This window comes from Pteropus alecto, unplaced genomic scaffold (genome assembly GCF_000325575.1).
Source record: "Pteropus alecto unplaced genomic scaffold, ASM32557v1 scaffold3, whole genome shotgun sequence".
Lineage (NCBI taxonomy): Eukaryota > Metazoa > Chordata > Mammalia > Chiroptera > Pteropodidae > Pteropus > Pteropus alecto.
The window spans coordinates 32,755,882-32,777,088 of record NW_006442484.1 but is presented as its reverse complement, the minus strand read 5'-3'; the positions used below and the strand labels follow the sequence as shown (position 1 = coordinate 32,777,088).

At 38.3% G+C, this 21,207-nt stretch overlaps 1 protein-coding gene across 1 annotated transcript; it reads right to left on the bottom strand.

Annotated features, from left to right (window-relative positions):
* Nucleotides 1-2,110: 2,110 nt before the first annotated feature.
* Nucleotides 2,111-20,596, bottom strand: DAPL1 (death associated protein like 1). The gene is made up of 4 exons (XM_006921102.2): nucleotides 20,489-20,596; nucleotides 12,427-12,514; nucleotides 9,968-10,028; nucleotides 2,111-2,396 (listed from the first exon to the last, which is right to left on the bottom strand). The coding sequence occupies exons 1-4, from the start codon at nucleotides 20,544-20,546 to the stop codon at nucleotides 2,280-2,282; spliced, it is 324 nt and encodes a 107-aa protein (XP_006921164.1). The 5' UTR covers nucleotides 20,547-20,596; the 3' UTR covers nucleotides 2,111-2,279.
* Nucleotides 20,597-21,207: the final 611 nt, after the last annotated feature.

Below are 21,207 nucleotides of genomic sequence, written 5' to 3'. Positions count from 1 at the left end.
ATGCCATGGCTTTTGCTGAGCCTGTGAACACATCATAGTGGGCTTCTAACAGAGTGGAGTTACAGCACATCTGTGCAAGGCTTATTCTGCAGGAGAGAGAGGGAACAGCCCCTCGGTTTTTGACATGTATGGCCATGTCACCAGAAAGTTCTCTTTTTGGCCTATTTCTTTTTCTTCTTATATATTCTACAAGATAATTCCAATTTCCTTTCATATCTGAAGTTCACATCAAACTTCTTACTTTTTATGATTTGGTGATTTAAATGGTCATAATTGTGGCCATAAATTAACTCTGGGGTACTCAATGCATAGTTTCCCTTGGAGCAGCCTCATTTCCTCTGCAATATATCTTCCATTTCTAGACAGAGAGAATGGTGCCTTATTCTTTTCTTACTTCCTTTGGGTGATTAGCTTTTATCTCACCCTTAGGATAGTCAAATGTAGCAGTGCTTCCATCTCTGCTTCCCATTTCCCTTATCTTTCTCCCCAGTTTCCTTCCTGCTTCCATCTAGCCCAAATCTTCAGCTTTCCCTTGAATTTCCTATTCTAGGCTCAGCTTACAGCATCTCTTATATTTCTCTTACTACTATAGTTTTGGCAGCTTCTATAATAGTGATTCTGGTACCACCTTGCTCTCACTACTCTTTCAATGGCTTATGACAAATCTCATTGTCTATACTTAAAACTAATGACAAAATTAAATTAAAAAAAAAATCTCATTGTCCATTTTGTCTTCTTCCCAGTATGCCACTGAGAAGGTTCAACTGGGAGTGGGTGTGATCAGATGTTATTATGTTTGTTTGTCAAGGATCAGAAAGTTGAGTGGCTTGCTTAAAGTTTATAGCTAAGTCAGGGTCAGAGGTAGAACATCTGTCTCCTAATCTCAGTTTCATGGTTCAGTTAACAACCACTGTATGGCTTATTCTTTGCTACTATACCCTCAGGAAGTGATGGCTGACCTTGAACTTCTGTGCATTTATTTGCTTTGCAACACGTACCTTTCTGGAATATTCCTGACAATAGTCCCAGAGGACTGAGACCTGAGCTAGGCCAAAGTAGGGTGGTTAGGACTAACTGTCTTACTGATTCATGCTGGCATTGACTGAGGCTTGGTATGATCTCAAACAATTCTCTTCTTCCTGAAAAAGAGCCAAATGGCATAAGAAGGAGGTGGCTGTTTATTATAACCATTGGGTCTTAGCCAGGTGCCTTTGGAGTTCTGGAATCAGAGACAGGCTTAGCACCAGACTATATTCCAAGGGTTGTCAACATGTAAAATGATAGACTAGAGTGCTGACCCCATCCTTGGGTACAGAGAAGTGCTGATTGTTGGATTGTATTATTAATTAGAGGCGCAGAATGGTGGAACTGTGAGTGATAGCCAACCCTGGTAAAAGAATGGGCTTGTCCAGTACCATCACCTGAGAATGCCCTTGGTTATTCACTTGTGAGTATATGAACAAGGTGTGTGTGTGTGCGCGCGCGTGTGCGTGTGTGTGTGTCTGTGTTGTGGAGGGTAGGAGAGCTAGAGTAGTTCTAGCTATGGCAACACTTTCCCTCTCACCCCCACCTTCAATTAAATTCTACTGCTCTATCACAACCACAATGCCCTGGAGCATCATGATCCCCTCAGTTCTAGCACATGAACCTTCTGGGAGGCCTTGAACAATTAAATTTCCCACTGAAACTATAATTCCACTTCCCATCCTGACTGCTTTGAAGAGAATATGTTTGTAATAAATCCATTTTTTTTTCATTTTCTCTCATTAAACTTTCAAAACAAACTGTATTTATGTGTGAAACTGGAAAAAACATTTCACCTCAAGTGAAAACTTGAGCATCTTAAGACAAAAACACTGAGAAAAACGCCTCATGTCTGCATAGAATATTGGCCTTTGCAAAATTCAGTGTACTCCTTTCTAACCTTTGCTGTCAAGGGGAACTCATTGTGGGTGGAATAACTTGGAATCAGCATCAAGATGAAGAGAGCTTGTCCAGGAAGGTAGGGTGGAATAGTCAACTATTCTGGATTCTCTACCAATTCAACAGAATTACTAATGTAAATATCAATGGGATCTTTACCTGGACCAAAGCAAGGCCCAAGAATGCATTAGGTTTGCAATTTCAGATGCTTTATTATCTAAAGTCAAAAGAGAAGATACAAAAGCTGTTTTATTTACCGAGCCAGAGCACAAGGCCCATGGAAAGTTTCAGCCCTTTTTGCTAAGCTGTCAGATGTTCAAGGCAGTTGGCCAGATGGCTGTGTTTTACAATCCAGATTAACATTTTCGAGGCTGTTGAATAATGTAGATCCTTTTTAGTGGAGTGACCTTCTCCAGAGCAGGTCTGGGTTTTTGATGTGCCATGTGCACTATTGCTGGAAATTTATAGTTGAGCTAAATGTGAGAAGGAAATAAAAACAAAAAAAGCATATTGAATCTTTTTGGTTATGAAGTATTGAAGTAGTAGAAACCAGTACAGTTGTTCGGGAGAATTTCACAACTTTGTTGACTTCTTTGATAATATCTTTTTTTTTTCTCATGCCACTTCTAGCTCTGGACCCATGTGTATATGCATTAACCTAGGTTTTCCCACATTAGTATGTCTCTAACTTGTAAAATTATAAATTATATCACATGAAAATAATATACATAATGTATATATGCGTTTATATCTATGTTTTGAAGTGACATCCCCCTCCACCCCTTGAAGTGACATTTTTAAAGGTAGAAATGGTAAATTATTTATGTATCAGCCCTCTAATATTAGCAATTATTCTCTCACCAGTATACACATATGGATCACTATATTCTAAGAAGGCTATGGGAACATTGGAAAAGGTCCTGAGGGGGAAGAACTCCTGGATTGTCAAAAGATCAGGAATAAAGAACCTCTGAAAGAAGAAAGAGTTAGTATTATTTATTAGGTTGAAATGTGTGAAATTGCTATGTTTATAGGTAAAAAATATGGGCCATTTCATGTAGTTTAGCCTAAGTAGCCTTGTGAGGAAAAGGCTGAGGAAAGACTTACTAGCTTCAGGTACTGAAAGTTTTCATTAGTCATCTCCACAGAAGACATGTAGGAGGAAACAGGCTTAAATAGATTGAAATTAACACAGACTCAGACTATTTGACAATGAGAAGAATTTCATATCGAACTAAGAGAACTTATGGAATTTACATTAAGGATAGCTTTTTAAGAAATGCCCAGTACTGTAATCACATCAGACATAATTTTCCTAGGAGGAGAATTTGGACCCAGTGGCCTTTTGGATCCATTCCCGTTCTTGATTTTCAAGCCTATCAATACAAACATAAAGGTACCAAAGATTCTTTCCTTAGCAAGCAAGGAAGGAATGCCTCAGTTCACTAGGAATTTAACTTATCACTATTGAACTTAGATGCCCTTGCCTTGACACTCAAATTAAATAAAAGGGAAGATAAACTGTTCATGACCCCAAGCACTACATTGTTTATGGTTTATTTGGTCTAAGCCAGGGAAAACATATGTGCCTTATACTTCTTCTCAAATGTCCCCGAGCTCTAGGCACACAGCATTCCCTTTCATGTGAAACTTGACTCCAGAGACTCCTTTCTTCTCATTCTTAAAAAATTAAACACACTGGAAGAATATACACTGAGGTGTTGAAAATGGTTATTTCTGAGGAACAGAATTACAGCCAATTCCTAGTCTTTTCCTTTATTTTTTCTATCAGTATTTTTCTAAAATTTTTATTTTCCAACAAGTAAAGGGTTATACAATAATTAAACCCAAGGATGGTCTGTTCTGGCATTCTAGCAGAAAGGAAGAAACATAATTGTGGTACTGTTCATAAAAGTTGCTTTAGAACTAAAAAAAAAGCTGGAGATGTTTTTTTTTGTCAGATCAATTATCAGCAGGCCACATGACATAAATGTTATAGTGTAGTAAGGGCAGTGTTTTGTTTTGTTTTGTTTTTCTTTTAACATTAGAACCAGAAGGAGACCTAAGAGGTCACTGACTTCAGTAGTTTTCTTCCAGACTGGGTGTCTTTAGTGTCAACTAAAACAGATGGACTATTTCATGTTAGCTCTATATCACATCGAAGAGATTACAGGTAGGAAGAACAACCTGGCAAGTTACTTAAAGTCCAAAGCAAGGTAAAGCGGGTGGTGGTGGTGGGTGGGTGGGGTGAGAAAGGAAACAAGTAATTCCAATATAACAGAAGTCTGGGCAATTAGTCAAGGTAAGATAGGGCGAGATGGCAAGTTGAGACTGAAGAGAGAAAGCCGCAGCATTAATTGTTCTTAAGGCATGAGAGTGATGATGGGTGGGGGTGGGAAAGGACAGGGGAAACGAGAACAGTGTGTTTGAACACACTTATTACTGAATGTGGCACTAATTCGTTATTTGATTATCTCCAGGTTTATATACACAATTTAGGTGCTACATTTTTTGATCATTTAAAAATTGTTGGTAAAAGACACCTAACATAGAATTTACCATTTCAACCATTTAAAGTGTATAGTTTAGTAACACTAAATACATTTACATGGTTGTGCAACCATCGCTACCACCCATCTACAGAACTTTTTCATTACCAAGCTGAAACTGTATAGCCGTTAAACCAGGGGTCCCCAACCCCTGGGCTGCGGAATGGTCCTGGTCCATGGCCTGTTAAGGAACCAGGAGGTACAGCAGGAGGTGAATGGCAGGCAAGTGAGCAAAGCTTCATTTGTATTTGTAGCTGCTCCCCATCACCACTTCAGCTCCACCTGAGATCATCAGGCATTAGATCCTCATAGGAGCACCCGTCCCTGATGCCAAAAAGGTTTGGGGACCGCTGCTAAACAATAAGTCCTCATTTTCTCCTCCCCCAGCCTCTAACAACCACCATTCTATCTTTTGTCTTGATGAGTTTGACTACTCTAGATATCTCATATAAGTAAAATCATTTGCCCTTTTATGTCTTCTGGCTTATTTTATTTAACGTGATGTCTTCAGTTTATTCATGTTGCTGAATCTGTCTGTATTGCCTTCGTTTTTAAGGCTGAATAATATTCTATTGTATGTGTACATACCACATTTCATTTATCCTATGTCAGCGAACATTCGGGTTGCTTTTACCTCTTGTTTATTATGAATAATGCTCCCGTGAACACCGGTGTACAAATATCTGTTCAAGTTCCTGCTTTCAATTATTTTGGGCATATACCCAGAAGTGGATTGCTCGATCATATGGTAAGTCTATGTTCAATTTTTTGAGGAACTGCCATATTGTTTTTCATAGTGGCTGCATCATTTTACATTCTCACCAGCAATGCATAAGGGTTTAAGGTTACATTTTAACTAAATGCATTTAACTGAGGTTCTAAAAGCTCTACTCCACTGCTTCTCAGGAGGGAAATGCAAAGATCAACAGGAATGGGAGACTGCCTCTGGGGGCTGTTGGCCATCTGTAACTGGTTTGAGAAAGTTAGGAGAGAAATAGAAAACTAACAGGATTGAGAAGAAAGTGGAAATAATTCTGGCAAAGATAATAGCTTTAGAGAAACTGCCCATACTTAAATTACAGATGCACAGGATTTTGGTGGAAGGCAGGGGGCAGTAAGAGAGTTTTATAGCAACTCTTGAATATACAACAAGAGAGTCAAGTTCTCTTTCTCATATTCCCACCTCCTCAATCAGGAACATCCTAATATAGAAAGACTTGGGTGGAGTGGGGGTGGGGATGGGGTGTTGTGGAGTCTATAGAGAGTCTTCCATTAGAATTGATGAAACTATAAATAAAACAGTCAACCCCTTAAATGCCCAATTCTTTGTTGTATATATTGTATCAGTGTAAATAGGAAGATTTTATTTTCGAGTCTGAACTAGAAATAAGTAACCAACTTATAACCAACAATCAAATGTGCTTTAGTCTGACATCTTAACTTTGGGGAAGCTTTGGATTTTTAATTTGGATTTTTAATCATTCATCTTTTTAAATGATAAGGTTTATAGAATGAAAGATGTTTCCTGTCTGATTCATTAGGGTACGAAAATCTAGGGTAAGAGAACCCCACAAGACAAGGAACTCAAGGCCAGCATACACGTAAGGATTCTGCCCTGTTGTGGCTCTATCACATAAAGGCAATATATTGAACCTGAAAAGCAGATCAGTAGAAACTCCCCCAGTGAGAATTTACCTTCATCTTGGGTAGCTGTGACCTCAGAACCTATAGTTTTCATTTTAGAGAAAAAGCAAAAGTATGTTAAAAGTCTTTATGATCGGGTCTATGAAAGAAATTCTAGACGCAAGAAAATCAGTGGCAGGTTTTGTTTTAGAGCCTGGAGTTAGGCAGCGTTGCATACAGGCAGCTTTTTCATTCATCTTTCCAGGGTGTTAACTTCCAACTAAACGCTGGCACTTAAATTTCCACACCCAGCTAAGCAAAGTGCTTAAAACAAAACATTGGGCTTGAGTCAAGGAAATTCAAGGATACTCCTATGGCGATGTTAATCTCCAGAACAAGAGAAACCTTTTTAGATTTGCAGATGCCTTTGATAGTTTCCTCTCCCCCAGGATCCCATTTCACATTCATCTCACTAACTTTGGCAGGGGTGAGGCAACTGGCAACTTGAAAAGTGGCCCCAACTTTGACTAGGCTTCAACTTTTCACCCCCCTCCCCACCATAACCCAACCCTGTTACTAATGTTTTAACTGGGCACTTTCATGTTCTGGAGAAGCGTCACAACTACTGCCAAATATAACTTCCACAACCATCCAGGGAATTAATACATTTGGCAGTATCATTCTCACTCCCTGCCTTTAAAAAAAAAAAAAAAATTAAGTAAATGAGCAACCACAAATCTCAGAGGAGCCACATGACTTCTAAATGGTCAAACTCTAAGGAGTAGGTAAAATTTGGTCTAAGACCAGGTCTCCCAGATTTTTAGCCTGGAGAGCTTTCAAGTTTATATAACTCCTTTTCTGCAAGGAATACCATGTCATGCGGCTTGTCGCTGGGCAACACGAATTCTCTCACTATTCAGGGCTGGAAGAGTTGGGAAGGGCTGGCTGGTAGGGAAGGAAAGAGAAAGGTATTGGGGAGAGAGGTCTTTGTGCAGGAAGCAGTGGGGAAAATAGTGGGAATGGAAATTTTAAGCTGCTTCCCACTTAGATTTGTACAATTCCAACCTTTTGAGGATTTTCATTCTCCCAAATCTTCAACTCTAGGTTGTTGGTTTTAAAGTAGAGTATCCAGAGATAATAGCATATGGATAGAAATTTCCTGCCGTGACTGAATGGTTGTTGAGATGATATAAAAAGGATCGTACCCTCATTGACTTCGACTGTAAGTTCTTAAATTGGTATGAGAATAAACATGGGTTCCTGGAACTAGACATAATTCTAGCTGAAGGCATGAATGAATGTTAGTAAATGCAGAGAATATGATCCTCATTTCTGCTATTGTATTTCTTGTGACCAATTGTATATTGTTAGATCTTCATGACAATACATTCTGTAGTGGGAGGTAAATCACTGTATTGCACGTGAAAATTTATCAGCAGATATACCTTTTATATCTCTTAATTTTTTGTATGAGGCTTTACAGCTTAATGTATTTTTTTATTTAAGAAAATTAAGGTATAATTTATCTACAGAAAAATATACCCTTATACAAGTGCATGCAGTTTATGATCAACGCCACAATCAAGACATAGAGCCACTCATTCCATCAACCCCCAAATTTCCTCCCGTCACTTTGTGGTCAGCTCTTCCACCCACATCAGCTCCTGACAACCACTGATAGCAGCAGATAAATTTTTTAAAAGGCACTGGTCTTTCCATTCCAGGTTGACCTTTATTATGAAATCTGATTACACTTTAGGTTGAATTATGGATTCAGAGAGGATTTTTCTTAGCTATAAGAAAACATGTGGATCCCATCAACTTCCATATTCAAGATAGTCACTCATGGCAATCATGTGACTTGGTTTTCTGGCCCCTTATCCTTTGCCTGGGGTTCCAAATGATGCCCTGTGGGATATTTGCCTGGGAAAAAAAGCTAACACTTACTGAGGGCTAACTGTGTCTGGCTCTGGGCTAAGTATTTTGCATATGATATAAAATTTCACTTGTGACCACTTCACAACATATCTGTGAAGTGGATACTATTAATTATATTCACATTTACAGATGAGGAAACAGAGGCACAGAAAAATGAAGAAAATTGCCCAAGGACACACACACAGCTAGAGAGTGACAGAGCCAGCATAAGACCCAAGCTCCTGATGTCTGACGTAAGAACCTGTTTTAGCCAGTATTCTGTGCAGGCTGAGCAACAGTCCTACTCCAGTAAACATTGAACTGTTACTTTTTAAATAGGTATAGTTGCTGTCAAAAATATTTCTAACAGCAAACCATCTCAATGTTTTCTTATGGTTTCCAAATACAATTTATTATCGTTGTCGTCATTTGATTCTTTTTATCATTAAAATAAAGAGGTGATATTTTTAACTAAAAGGGAAAGAACCCCTTTATGACATAGATATATACACATATGTCTATAAAAAATAGTATATACTCCTGCATCATACCTAATGCACAGTATAATCAACCTTTATTGACCTCTCTCTTTAAATGTTTTGTTTTGAGTGAACATATATTCTAGAGGAATGTACCATCCAGTTCCACTTACTACTGTGGCATTCTCTTGCCCCTGAGGAAGAGGTGTTCAGTGGGCAAGAGAACATGAGATGCAGAGCGGGCAGCTTGTGTTGCCATGGCAGGGCATCATCCACCTCTGCCCTTCTTGTAAAGTCAGCAAGGCAAAGAATCACTTATGGCCTCACTTCAAGGCTGTTTGAATGGAGAACCAAGATCCCTACATTAAAAGGCTCTGTAGCTGTGTCCTACAATCAAGATTTTGCCTTGTACTATCTGCCTTGTAACATACTGTGGTCTTCAGACATACCAAAGCTAACTAACCAGAACAGAGAGTGCAAACAGGTTACTCAGTGCCAGGCACTGTTCTAAGAGCTTCCCGGGTATAAACTCATTTATTCCACACAACATCCCTGTGAAATATATTCTCTTCCTTATCTCAATATTACAAGTGATGAATCTGAGGCACAGGATAAGTAACTTATTCAAGGTCATACAGATAGTAAGTGGAGGAGCCAATGCCAAAGGGAGCCCCAGAGGTCTAGCGGCACAGTTTCTGATCTAACCTTTTTAAAATCCCCAATTTTGGTAGTAACAGCAAGTCTCCCCTTCAATAAATGTGGAGATGGCAAAAAGTGTGGTTCTTCATTGCCTTCAATGCAATGTATCTGCCCCTTAGAAGTAAAGTAAGGACCCTCACTCAGCTCACCTACAGAATTTTAAAACAAACTCATGGATCTAAAACCAAACCACTTTCTCTCTGGTAAAAATCTTCCGAGTTTCCTGAGCTACTTAGAAGAAATTCAAGATATAGAAATAAAAATAGTCATGGTCAACTGCCTTTATAAACAAGCTTTATTGGCTAAACCCAGCCAGTATCCAGCCTTCCTCCAGTCCTAAACTGTGCAAACCTCCACCACCCACCTTTGCCTCAAATAAAATATTTCCTTTCGGGAATGCAGTAGTGGGGAGGAAGGTTAAAAACTGTGGAATTCCTAATACATAGGCTGCCTTTTTATAAAAACATGCCAGTGTTTCCGAGAAATATTTGGGTTGGCAAAGTAAAGTTCTGCCAATCTGATGTCAGGATTCTTGCTCTATTTTCTATCTGATTTTTGAGATGATTTATTAAACATACACTAGGAATTTGGGAGAAACAGCTTTTCTCACCAAGGCCTCTTTGTGTTCCTCGGACTGAAAGCAGATTCTTTCACAAAGACATCAAACCTCTGAGCTGGAGAAAACCCAGTGGTCATCGACTTGTTCCCTTATGCAGCCTGATCAGGGGGTAAACACTGAATGGGTGCATCGCATGATGCGCCTCACCCACGGCTCACCTTCTCCAGTGTGTCATTCAGGGCATCCATCGTCTGTATTTTGGCAACATTTGCAATGGCACTGCAAAGATGAAAAGAGACTTCACGTAGAACCTGAAAACTTTCCCACTGAAGAGGCTAAATGATTTATACACAGGGCGGTCTCCTTGGCTTTTAAGCTTTCACTCTGCTTGGCTACCCCTAAGGGAAAAATTCCTGTGTCCGTGTGCCCACGTGCTACAACAAGTTTTGTAGGCCAAGTTCTTGTTACTATTGCTTTTTAACTTTTCACTGAAGCGTAGCACATATTCAGAAAAGTACACATATTAGTGTGTAGCTTGGTGAATATTCATAAACTTAAAACACTTGTCTAACCAGCTGCCCCTAAGGAGAACCACTATTCTGACTTAAAGTCCCATAGATTAGTTTTGACTGTTTTGAACTTCAGAACATGAATCATGCAGCATGTGTTCGGCTTCTTTTCTCAGGCCAAGTTATTTTGTAGGAGGGTTTCAATGAGGGCTGAGCCTACAGTATTAATTCCTTGAAGGAAACTCTGCACTTGGCATATTTCTTTTTCTGGATGGTTTGTGTTAGTTGGTAGAAGATATTAGGAAATGGACATAGATTGATGATGCCCAGAAATCTATTTTCTAGGATATATTTTTCAAAAGCTATTCTTCAGGAAGGTGTAAGGAGAGATATTTGTCCCTGATGATGAGGCACTCATATTCTGTGCAAACACTCAAGAAGCAGAAGCAAGCAGCAGAGGTGAATTTACGTTGGAGCCAATGAAGCTTCAGCTTCACGGCCTTTTACTGCACAGTCTCCTTCCGAAGCCTTGTGAGGGGACTCACCATTTCACATTTGTAATTTTTAACCATTTTTCTTTAAAATGGCTTCCACATTCTATAAGCTTCATATCCCATCTGCTTATATCTATCCTTGGTAAATAGGGCAAGAGAGAGAAAGAAACAAATTTCTTGCTGTTAAGTTTTGTAGTAGTTCATTTTCTTTTAACGACTATTAAAAAACAACTGAGTTTTTTAAAAAGAGAGTTCCAATCACCATTTTGTTACTCTCTAGGCAACTCCCCTTCCTGCACTGTTAAAATTAATAGTAAGTCTCCATTGTCTGAGGTGCAGAGAAACATGACTTGTCCACTGGCTGCCAACTAGAAGGTCATTTCCAAGATAGGACTCTTTAGTTTCTGAGCCCCTGGCCCAAGCATGTTAAAAGTGTCAATAAATAGGGTGTAGGCTTGAGATAGGTTTTACTAACAGAATAGACTTTCAAAATTAACCGACTTGCACTTCAACAACAGTCTGATATAATTTACAGAGTACTTTCTCTATTCTAGGAACTGTCCTAGATTCTGGGTCAGAAGAGAAATAATATGTGACCCCCCCACCCCACTTTTGAGAACCCCTCCACCCCACAACTTTGCTTTCATATATGATGGTTATGTTCTGGTATCAGAAGAAAGAAAAATTTACTGCTAATGGGGCCAATGAGTATTTTAAAGGAGAAAAGGTCTTCAAAAAATTTCCTTCACAGAAATCAGAAAGAAAACTTTAAAAGTGATCTCAAACTATTTTACATGAAAAAGCCAGAGAAATTCCAGTCTAGTCTCTCCGAATTCCCTTTCTGAGACTTTTGCCATTTTAATTCTTAAAGAAGTACCTTGAGCATCCTCTAATTGACAACTTTTGAAACATTCATCAACTCATCCAAGGAAACCATCTTGAAATTAACAGTGTCCGCAGCGCCCCTCATTACACTACTTGGAGGAGACAGTTCTGCACATGTATTTCTTTTTGAACGCACTCGTTTTCCTTAACTAAGGCATCAATCAAGTGGTTGAGCCATTTGCGTATCTAATCCAGCCCACAGCTCTCAGTTTAGCTCTGGGAATAGTGCATTGTGTCAAGGTTGTGGTGGAAGGAACAGGGAAGAGATAGCTTCAGTACATATAAGCCTTCCGGCTATGCCAAATATAGTGGCCATTAGTAGTTTCTAAATAATTGAGTGGTGAATTTAAAACAACAAAAAAAGCATTTATTTTTAATTTAGGAGATTTGCTTCAGCAGAAAGCATATTATGAAAACAGGGCAGCCTAGGGACAATATTTTAAAGGCTAATGTGAAAATAGGATAAAGGGACCTGCTTCGGGTTTGAATGCATTTTAGGATCCAGTCTTTTAAGTACAAGACAGCTGGGCTGGACTCAGAGAGTAGGAGGATGGGTGGGGTTAGTGATGGGCGCCTAGAAAGGGTCCTCTAGAAGGTAGCCACCTTTCATTTGAGTGTGCCTTTCACCTCTAGCCCATATTACCAGAGAGCTTGACTCCCACCCCACCTTGGTGGCTGCCTCTAAGCCTGCTTAGCAAAGGCCTTCAGGGGCCTTGGTTTGTCCTAAAATACTGGGAGACCTCTGACTTCTGGAGGAGGTGATGGAGAAGAAAGTAAGCAGTCTCTTACCTTGTTTTCTCCAATCCTGTTTTTTTTGCATGTCTCTCCAAGACACCAATTTCTTGTTTTTTGGAAATACGCATTCCTCCAGCTTTTACTATAAATAAAAAAGCATCAACACAGGAGTCATGGTAGAACAGCAAGAGAAAGATTGCTTTGTTATCTTAAGTATGAATTTAGATTTGAAAAGAATTTTAGAATTTACTTAAAGATATAAACTTTTATTTAAAACAATACAATAAACAAGCTACCCCAAAACCTCATAAAAAAAGAACAAAATGTTTCGTGCAAACAAGGTGGGGAGGAGGAGAAGCTCTGAAGTCTGCTTGTTTATGTCCAGAGAGGTGGAACTGAGGTTAAAAAGGCAGCAAGTTACAGCTTCGAGTTGGGCAGGAGAATAACAACACACTCCCTTAGGCATTTTACTGGAAAACATTTTTTCTTGTTATCAAACCAATTACATTCTTCATGATAGCAACCAACAATTACAATGTGACCGACCCTCCTATTTTCCCACAAGATTAAAGTTTGTGCAAGGCTTGCATTTTTTTCTTTTTTCAACTAAAGCTTTTAAAAGCCCAATTCTGAGAATGAGCCAAAAGTCAGGGCATGCGGTGATAACAAGCATTTAATTCAACAGAGATGCTTCTGATCCCACCGGATACCCATCTTTCATCCCAGACCCCAAACCTCCAATGTTGGCCAAGCTCAGATATTGTAATGAGTAATTAAACTGCATTAATAATCCTGCCATTCAAGAGATCAATTAGTGTTCATTAGGCTACAGATGACCTAACAGGCATTCGAGTGTTTAACAATGTCAGATGAAATCAGCTTTGGAAAAGAAACAACCCATTTCAGACTGCAAGTCAAAGCAAATATTTTTTTCTTTTCCCAGGAAATTTGCACATCTAAAAACTGACAAGCTCAAATGAGAAAAAACCAAATGGACATTGATTTGTTTGAACCCGTTAATTCTTTTTATGGGAATGTCAAATGGGCAATTTTCTAAAACTAGATTCAATAAAGTAAAAAAATAAGAAAAACCTGTTCGATTTCTCCATGCCTTTGTGAATTGACTTTGTCATTGTTCTTTTAAAATTCTTTATTTGTTTGATTATAACACATGCATAAAGCACACAATTCCAAAAGCATGAAAAGGTCTACAATCTCTTCATTATTTACCATTATTTGCCAGCCCTTTGGTTCATCTCCCTAGATAATGCTAATGCTACAAGTTTCTTATGAATTCACCTACAGATATGTATGTATACCTACACATTCTTTTTTTTAAATAGCAGCATAAGATACACATTGTTCTTTGTCTTGTTTGTTTATATTTTTCATTCGACCGTATATTTTGGAGCAAGTTCTATTTCAATACTTATATAGAAATGCGTCTTTCTAACATCTTTAAAATTTCATTATGTGAACATTCTGTGTTTACTTAACCAATTCCCAAATGTTTAGACATTGCAGATGTGTCTAATCCATTGCCATTACAAACAATGCTACAGTGAATATCTTTTTATATATGTAATTTTGCACAAGTTCAAGTATATCCAAGGGATAAATTCCTAGAAGTGATCTTGTTAGTTCTTAAGAATATGTACATTTGGAATTTTGTTAACTCTTGCCAAATTGCCCTTCACAGAGTTTGCACCAGTTTACAGTCTCATCAGTAACAATGACAACGTTTGTTTCCCCATATCCCTTGCAACAATGTGAGCTAGAAAATGTTTGGTTTTGTCAACTAATAAGTTTTTTTAAAAGGCATCTCATTGTTTTAATTTAAATTTCTTATATTTTATTAAAGTTTGAGCTGTTTCTGTGTTTTGGAAGCCATTTGTATTTTCTTTTTACAAACTGTTAAAATTCTCTTTTTTTTCCTAGTAGATTGCTAGTCTTTTTCTTATCTTTTTTTTTGTTGATTCATAGTTCTTTATGAGATGCATCACAAATAAAAAGTATATTTTACCAGTTACTGCCTTTTTTGTCAATGTTTTTGCCATCAGAAATTTGCTGCATTTGTCAATCTTTTATGGGTTTTATATCACTAAGGAATTCCCCACTCTGATGTTTTATAAACATTATTCCATATTTTCTTCTAAAACTTTTATGGTTTCATTTTGTACAGTCAATCTTTGACCATATATTTAAACCCTTGACCCTTCTAGATGTATTTTGTGTAAGTCAAATAGAGGCATGCTAGATATTTTTAGATTATCCCAATAATATTGAAAAACATCTTTTGTCTATTAATTTGAAATGCCATCTTTATCATATACTAAGTAAATTTTATATGGGTGTGTGTATGTATATTACAGTATATGAGTGTGTGTGTGTATTTATGGCTACTTCTGGACTTCTGTTTCATTAATCTGTCTATCCATATGGCATTACAATTCTATTTAAATTTTTATAGCAATATATTTTAATATCTGACAGTCCTCCTTTGTTACATTTCCTTTGCAGAATTTTACTAGCTATACTTATTTATTTTCCCATATGAACTTTAGAATCAGCTTGTTAATTTCCTATAAAAATATTGTTGATATTATTTTTAATGATCTTTCTTTCTATTTATAGATTCTTTTTAAAGGGAAAATTTGTATCTTTATATTCCTGGTAGCTTGCTATGGAAGAACATGGTATGTTTTTCCATTGTTCATATATTCTTTTGAGTCCCTCAGTAACTTGTTTACATAAATCTCACACATTTATTTTTATATTTAGTCCCTAAGCATTTTATTTTTCTTTTTGCTGTAGCTATTGTAAACAGGGATTTAGTCTTCCATTATAACTCTAACAGAAATGAAATTATGTGCAAACATCTTCCGAATGGCCATGGAATACATAGGTGAAATACCCTGTGTGAGGGGTAGTGGTGTTCACAGCACTGTTATCTCTTCTATCAACAGGAATCCATTAGGAGACCTAGGGCTTGGGCCTTTCATATCCTTTCCAACAGTATTTTTCATTCTTCTTCTGACAAGTGCTTTCAAAATAGGGCATGTTGAATTATTTTCTTTTTAGTGCTCATTTGTTTTTCCTGATGTTATCGTTTCTATACATTTTCTTACATTTGGACTGACTATTATCACCACCTATTGAAGCAAATAGTTATTGTTAAAATAAACAATAATTAAAAAATGAGAAGACCTTTGGAATGCTGAGTTCTATGCCATTCATTTGAAAGGACATTGACAATCAGAGAATGTCCAGAGGCAAGTGGCCAGAGTGGAGAAGGGAGTTGTGTCACATGAGGACCTAGGGAATCTGGAAAGATCAGTTCTGAAGAAGAAAAGACTCAAGCGAGCTTAGGGTGCCATTTTCAAAGATCTGAGGGGCTGTCATGTGGGAGGAAAAATTATTTCTTGCTAAGGAAATTTTATATAGGGCCAAAGAACTCTATCCCTCCTGAACTCTGTGACCTTGAACAAGATACTTAAACTCCTCTGAGTTTAAGGCTCAGTTTCAAGGCTCAGTTTCTGTACCCTCCAAAAGGGAATACTACTGATTGTTCAGGTTTTTCTAGAGAATAGAGGTGACATAAGAACCTGGTACATGATAGGCACTTAATAATTTGTAGTTATTATTACTTACATTTATTTCATGTTTTTCCAAAGGAGACAATGAAGACCAAAGAATGGAAATTCCAAAAAGGCAGAGTCTAGCTACATATAACAGTTTTGTGTTGTTTTTCAAAGTGACGTAGACTGCCTACTACATTAGTATGCTCTTTGTCCTTCAGTGTGTTGAAGAAAAGAAGTCTACCTGCCATGAATATCTTAGGAGGATGTTGGTGAATTTGGTAGAAATTGAATTAGATGATCTTTATTATAGAGTCTTTACTATGATTAGAATTTGTCCCATCTACTTGCAAAAAAAAAACCTATCACTTCCCTCCCTTTCAAAAGAACATAAGTCACTTAACAGAGAAACAAATGCCAAAAGGAATGTAAAAAGAATGCAAACCAGGGAGGTGCTCATTCTTAAGAATAAAATATTTGAGGAGAAATTTGAAATCCTCTCAGAAGATTCCTACTTGTATTCAGGAGTCTTTAAATCCTCTTTATACTGGTATAGGGCTGAGGGCTTTAACTGAGTGATTTAGAAAACAAATGAACCACACCTTGGTAATCTCACTTGGTCAGCCACTGCAGTAGAAAGAAGCAGATGATAATCTCATATCATAATTGATACATTGAGATATAGATTAAGGCTCTCATTATGTTGGGGTGACTAAACCAGATGGAACCAGTTTGTGGGAGAGTCATCTTCAAAGCTCTGGTGATAACTGCTCACACTGGCCTCTTGGGATCTAAATAAACCATTGTAAATAAATATTTACAACTCAATACAACCAGGTTCTTGCCCTTTTTGCTTATTCCAGATAGGTCTGAATCATGAGACCTCTTCAGAGTCTCACTGTAACTAAATTAGTTCATCTATATTTGTAATCATTTATGTAATTGCTTGGGACTATATTGCTTTTTGAATCTTTGCAGAAGTATCAACTAGAATTGGACAAAGTGAAATATAAACTGATTTAACATTTTAACAGGCCTTTGAATACAAATACATAAGTTAAGACTTTAGGTCCTTTCAATAAGCAAATGAACTAGAGATTTTAAAAAATGTAAAACAGAGAGATACTCTTCTGGATAGTTTCATTAGAAAACCTAAACTTATGTGGGGAAAATGAAATTTTGCTTCTCTACCTCTGAGTAAGAGTTATGCCCTCATGGCTTCTTTTGTAGTTTATAACTTCAAAAACACCCTTGAGTTTAGAATGTTATAATTTTCCAGTTTAAGATTTTCCAGACATTTTGCACAGTTTTAGGTGGAGGGTAGTCAAGATAAAGAAACAAAAGCCTGCAAGAAAAATTAAGCTTTTTTTCTTCACTAATCAGTGGAGAACGTATGAGAAAAAGCTGAACAACATAGAGGTGTGTGTGAACTCTGCCTTGTGGCTTACGACTTCCATTCAAAGATTTTAATTATAGGTTAGATGTTTGCAAAACACTTCCTTTGCATTTACATTTGATTTTTCAGCAAATTTTAAGCTGCCAATCAAGACACCCATCAGAAGAAGGTGGTGAAGTGAGGAGAGAAGGTTTTAGAGTGGAGCACTTTGTCATGGATCCACTTTATTTTCAAAACTCAGCCCCACTGCCCTCTAGATGTGTGGTTTTGGGCAAGTCCCTCGGCCTTGCTGAGTTTCAGTTTGCTCCTCTGTGAAACAAGGATGATGGTACATCATCAGTTTGCAGGGCTGATATCATGTCTAGAAGGCTCTGTGCAGTGCCAGGAGCAAAGTTAGTGTTGAACAAACGGCAGTTCTTGCAGTCATCAAACCCTTGTCCCCTGGATGCTTGAGGTAGCAGGTCTCCCAATCTCTCTCTCGAACCTCACAGATCAAACCCCATAAATTGACTTGAGCAGACTGGAGTTGAGAGAATTAAGCCTTTGCTGGGCTTTTATTTATTTTTAATGATGCTGGCCCTTATGCAGCTATGGTTTCCCCTCCATTTTCTGCATTAGTTTCACACTTGAGGATACACTCCCCAAACTTCCCTCTTTAATGAACCAGAAAACTGATTCTCTCTGGGGATTCAGTGGTGGTCTCTTTGATGGCTCTGATTCATCTGACTTAAACCAAATTTAAAAGTACAGGGAATATTGAAAAACTCATAAATTCCTGCTCTTTCTAGTTCATTACATACTTGGCTTCTTCGGTCACCTTCTACTCACACATTTTTGGCTGTTTACGTAATGGGGCTCTTATAAAACTGAAAGTGAGGCAAACCAAAAAAGCAGAAAATCCGACGGTAAGCTTACGACAGCCCAGGCCAGCTCATGTGTAACGTAGTCTTGTTTCACAGCATAAAATTTACAACTAGGGCTAACAGTGGTACAATATATTGTATTAATATACGTGAAAGAAAAAACGCTAAGCACTCCACATGTAGGAGAGAAAGAGTTACAGCTAGATGACTTTCGTGTGGTTCCATTTTAACTATGGTGGGGCAGGCATGAGCGTCTTTTCCACTGCACTTGCGTTTTGTTCTGACTATTGCAATAGTGCCTAATGTAGCCCTCGAACCCCTGATGTCTTGCCACTGGGGAGGAGAATTTCTTCCGACAGCTATGTGGTTCACTAGGCCTGTATTTTACAGGGATTAACATTTATGTGCATAGGTTGTCTCCTTTAGTGATCAAGACAACCTTAGAATATCAGTGGTATTTATTACTCCCTATTTTAGAGATGAGAAAACTGAGGCTCAGAGATGTGACATGAAAGCAGGGTTTAAACCCAGGTCTGTCTGATTTCAAAGGCCATGTCAGACCCTTTTCACTCTATTATAACTGCTTCTCACTTTCGGGGATCTGTATATTGCTTATAAAAAAATCAGGTGAAGATTTAATGGAATTCTGGTGACAAATTATTTTTGTTCCATAAATAAAATTTTGCACCCTAGCAAACAGGTTCAGACTTAAAATAGGTAGCAAGACAAGCTGAAGGATGAGGCTTCTTTGTTCCCTTGCTCTCAGTGGGGAGGCAAAAGTCTGCCTTCATCTCCATTCTAATTATCCCAAACCTCTTATCTGTAGTGTCACAGTTCATAATAATTAATTGTCATGCCAGAAGCATGACATGCTTGATGGAGTCATGGTGTGCTATGTACACAGAGTAATTAGCAATCATTAGTGGTGGGGACAGAAAGTTCCTGGTGGTTTTATTCAAACTTTCATTTGTTTAAGTTTATCTCTGTGTTCTTTGTGCATAAATGCAATTTAGCAAATCACGTTTTAGCTTGACTGTGTTTTGAAGGACTAAGGTGGAAGTAGTGAGAAGAGGGTGGTGTTTTTTTTTTCTTTTATCTTTATGTAATGACTTCTCTTCTAATAATTTGCATATATAGTTCCTGATCATTAGGTAGCATCATTAACATTAAATATAGATAACATTAAATATTGCTAAATCTAGTTACAAATACAAAATGTCAAGAGTCTGCCACAGGAGACCAGGGCATGGTGCCCAGAACTGAAAACTCAGAATTAGTAGCAAAAATTCTGACTCTTTTTAGCTGGGCTGCCGACCAGAAAACCACTGAACCTCTGCGTCAGTTTTTCACACGTTGCGAAGGTTATATCTGCCATCATGCTCTGCAGTAAAGATGATTGAAATAACCTTGGCTTAGAGGTGCCAAAGAATAATACCAATAAATAAATTTTGTAAGTGGAGAAAGGCAAGAACAAAGCGGTCAAGCTTTCGAGAACTTTCTTAAAGGAAAAAAGAAGGTAGGCAGTTGAGGGAACATACAACCGGCTAAAAAAAGCCTACACACCTCAGTTAATCTATGTGAACATATAGTTAAGTGCAATGAAACTAATTCCCATATTCCAGAGAGGTGAGATAAATAGCATACATTTAAAATAAAGAGAAAGAGAATACTGTGGATGCTTTGCAAAACGCCTTGAGAGTGACCTTTTCCAGTTAGCCTCGTCCAGGGCTTGGGTCCTTATTAAAAAAGTGCTCCTCAGCTTGTTGACAGGCAAACTACATCACTGACAACACTACCCAACCCAAAGCCTGAGGGAGAAAAGACAACTGTTGTTGCTTTCTGGCTTCGAAGTCAGATAATGTACAGGCACCCTGGGGAGACTGAGTCTTAGAGCTCAGACCTCTCTGGGAGGAAGGTTTCCATGGCAGTAAATCACCTTCCAGGTGTAGATGTTGTCACTCCTAACCTACGGCCAGGAAAGAGAGGTCCAACCTCTCGATTTATTCCTTTTCCAAGCACCCAAGCCCTTGCACTCCTCATATATAACTGGTTTTAATTTAACTGGGGCCTGACAAATCCTCAGGTGGCTTTATACACAAGCCTAGAAAAGTCAAAGATATAAGAGGAAATCAGGTTGCATGAAATTAAAAGTAACGATGGGAGGTTGAGAAGCTTTGCTCTGTTGGGGTGCCTCTAGTGAAGGCAGAGATGGAAGGAGGGGTGGCAGTAGCAGTGAGGCCCTTGCTATATAAGGAACAGAGGGCAGGTGGGCAGCCTACCTGCGGGAGGATGCCCCCCTTTCAGCGGGGAGGGCAGGACTTGCACTTCACTTGCCATAGTGCGTGCCAGTGCCGATGCTGAAGCTGGTGCTCTGGAGGCTGAGTGCCAGCTGTGGCCGCCCCACTGCACCCTGGCTTTATATGGGCTGGGGGTGGGGCCCCTTAAGGGCATTGCTGAGCAGCAACAGGGCTTGTCACCTAACTCTCTGGGAACCTGCATCTCTTTGGCATGTTTTCTCTCAGAAGAAAAGTTTCTTCTTAGTCTCTTCATTTGAAAAGGCAAGGTAGATGGTTAAGGGAACTCTTATTTTCTTTCCCAGGAAGATGGGGAGAGGATGAAGTTCAGTGGAATTCTTTTTCTTTCCAACTGTTCATCCATCAAGTATATATGCTGAATCTACTATGTGACAAGCTCTTTGTCATATATCGGCACGACAAGGAGAGAAAGACTAGATCTTTGCTTCTAGACATCTGTTGTCTTTCAAAAGAGACCATTATAAAACCAAGCGCTATGCTTTTGTTCTGGTCTTTGCAATTGTAGTATTTATGCTAACAAAATAATTGGAGATGTATATGAAGATATCTGCACAACAATGGTAATCATATATTTCTTCTTTTTTAGTATTAATTGGAATCAACATAAATATCCCAAACTAAAAAGGGAAAAATAATTAAAATATAGCCATGAGAGTACTATGTACATGTTTACAAATCATGCT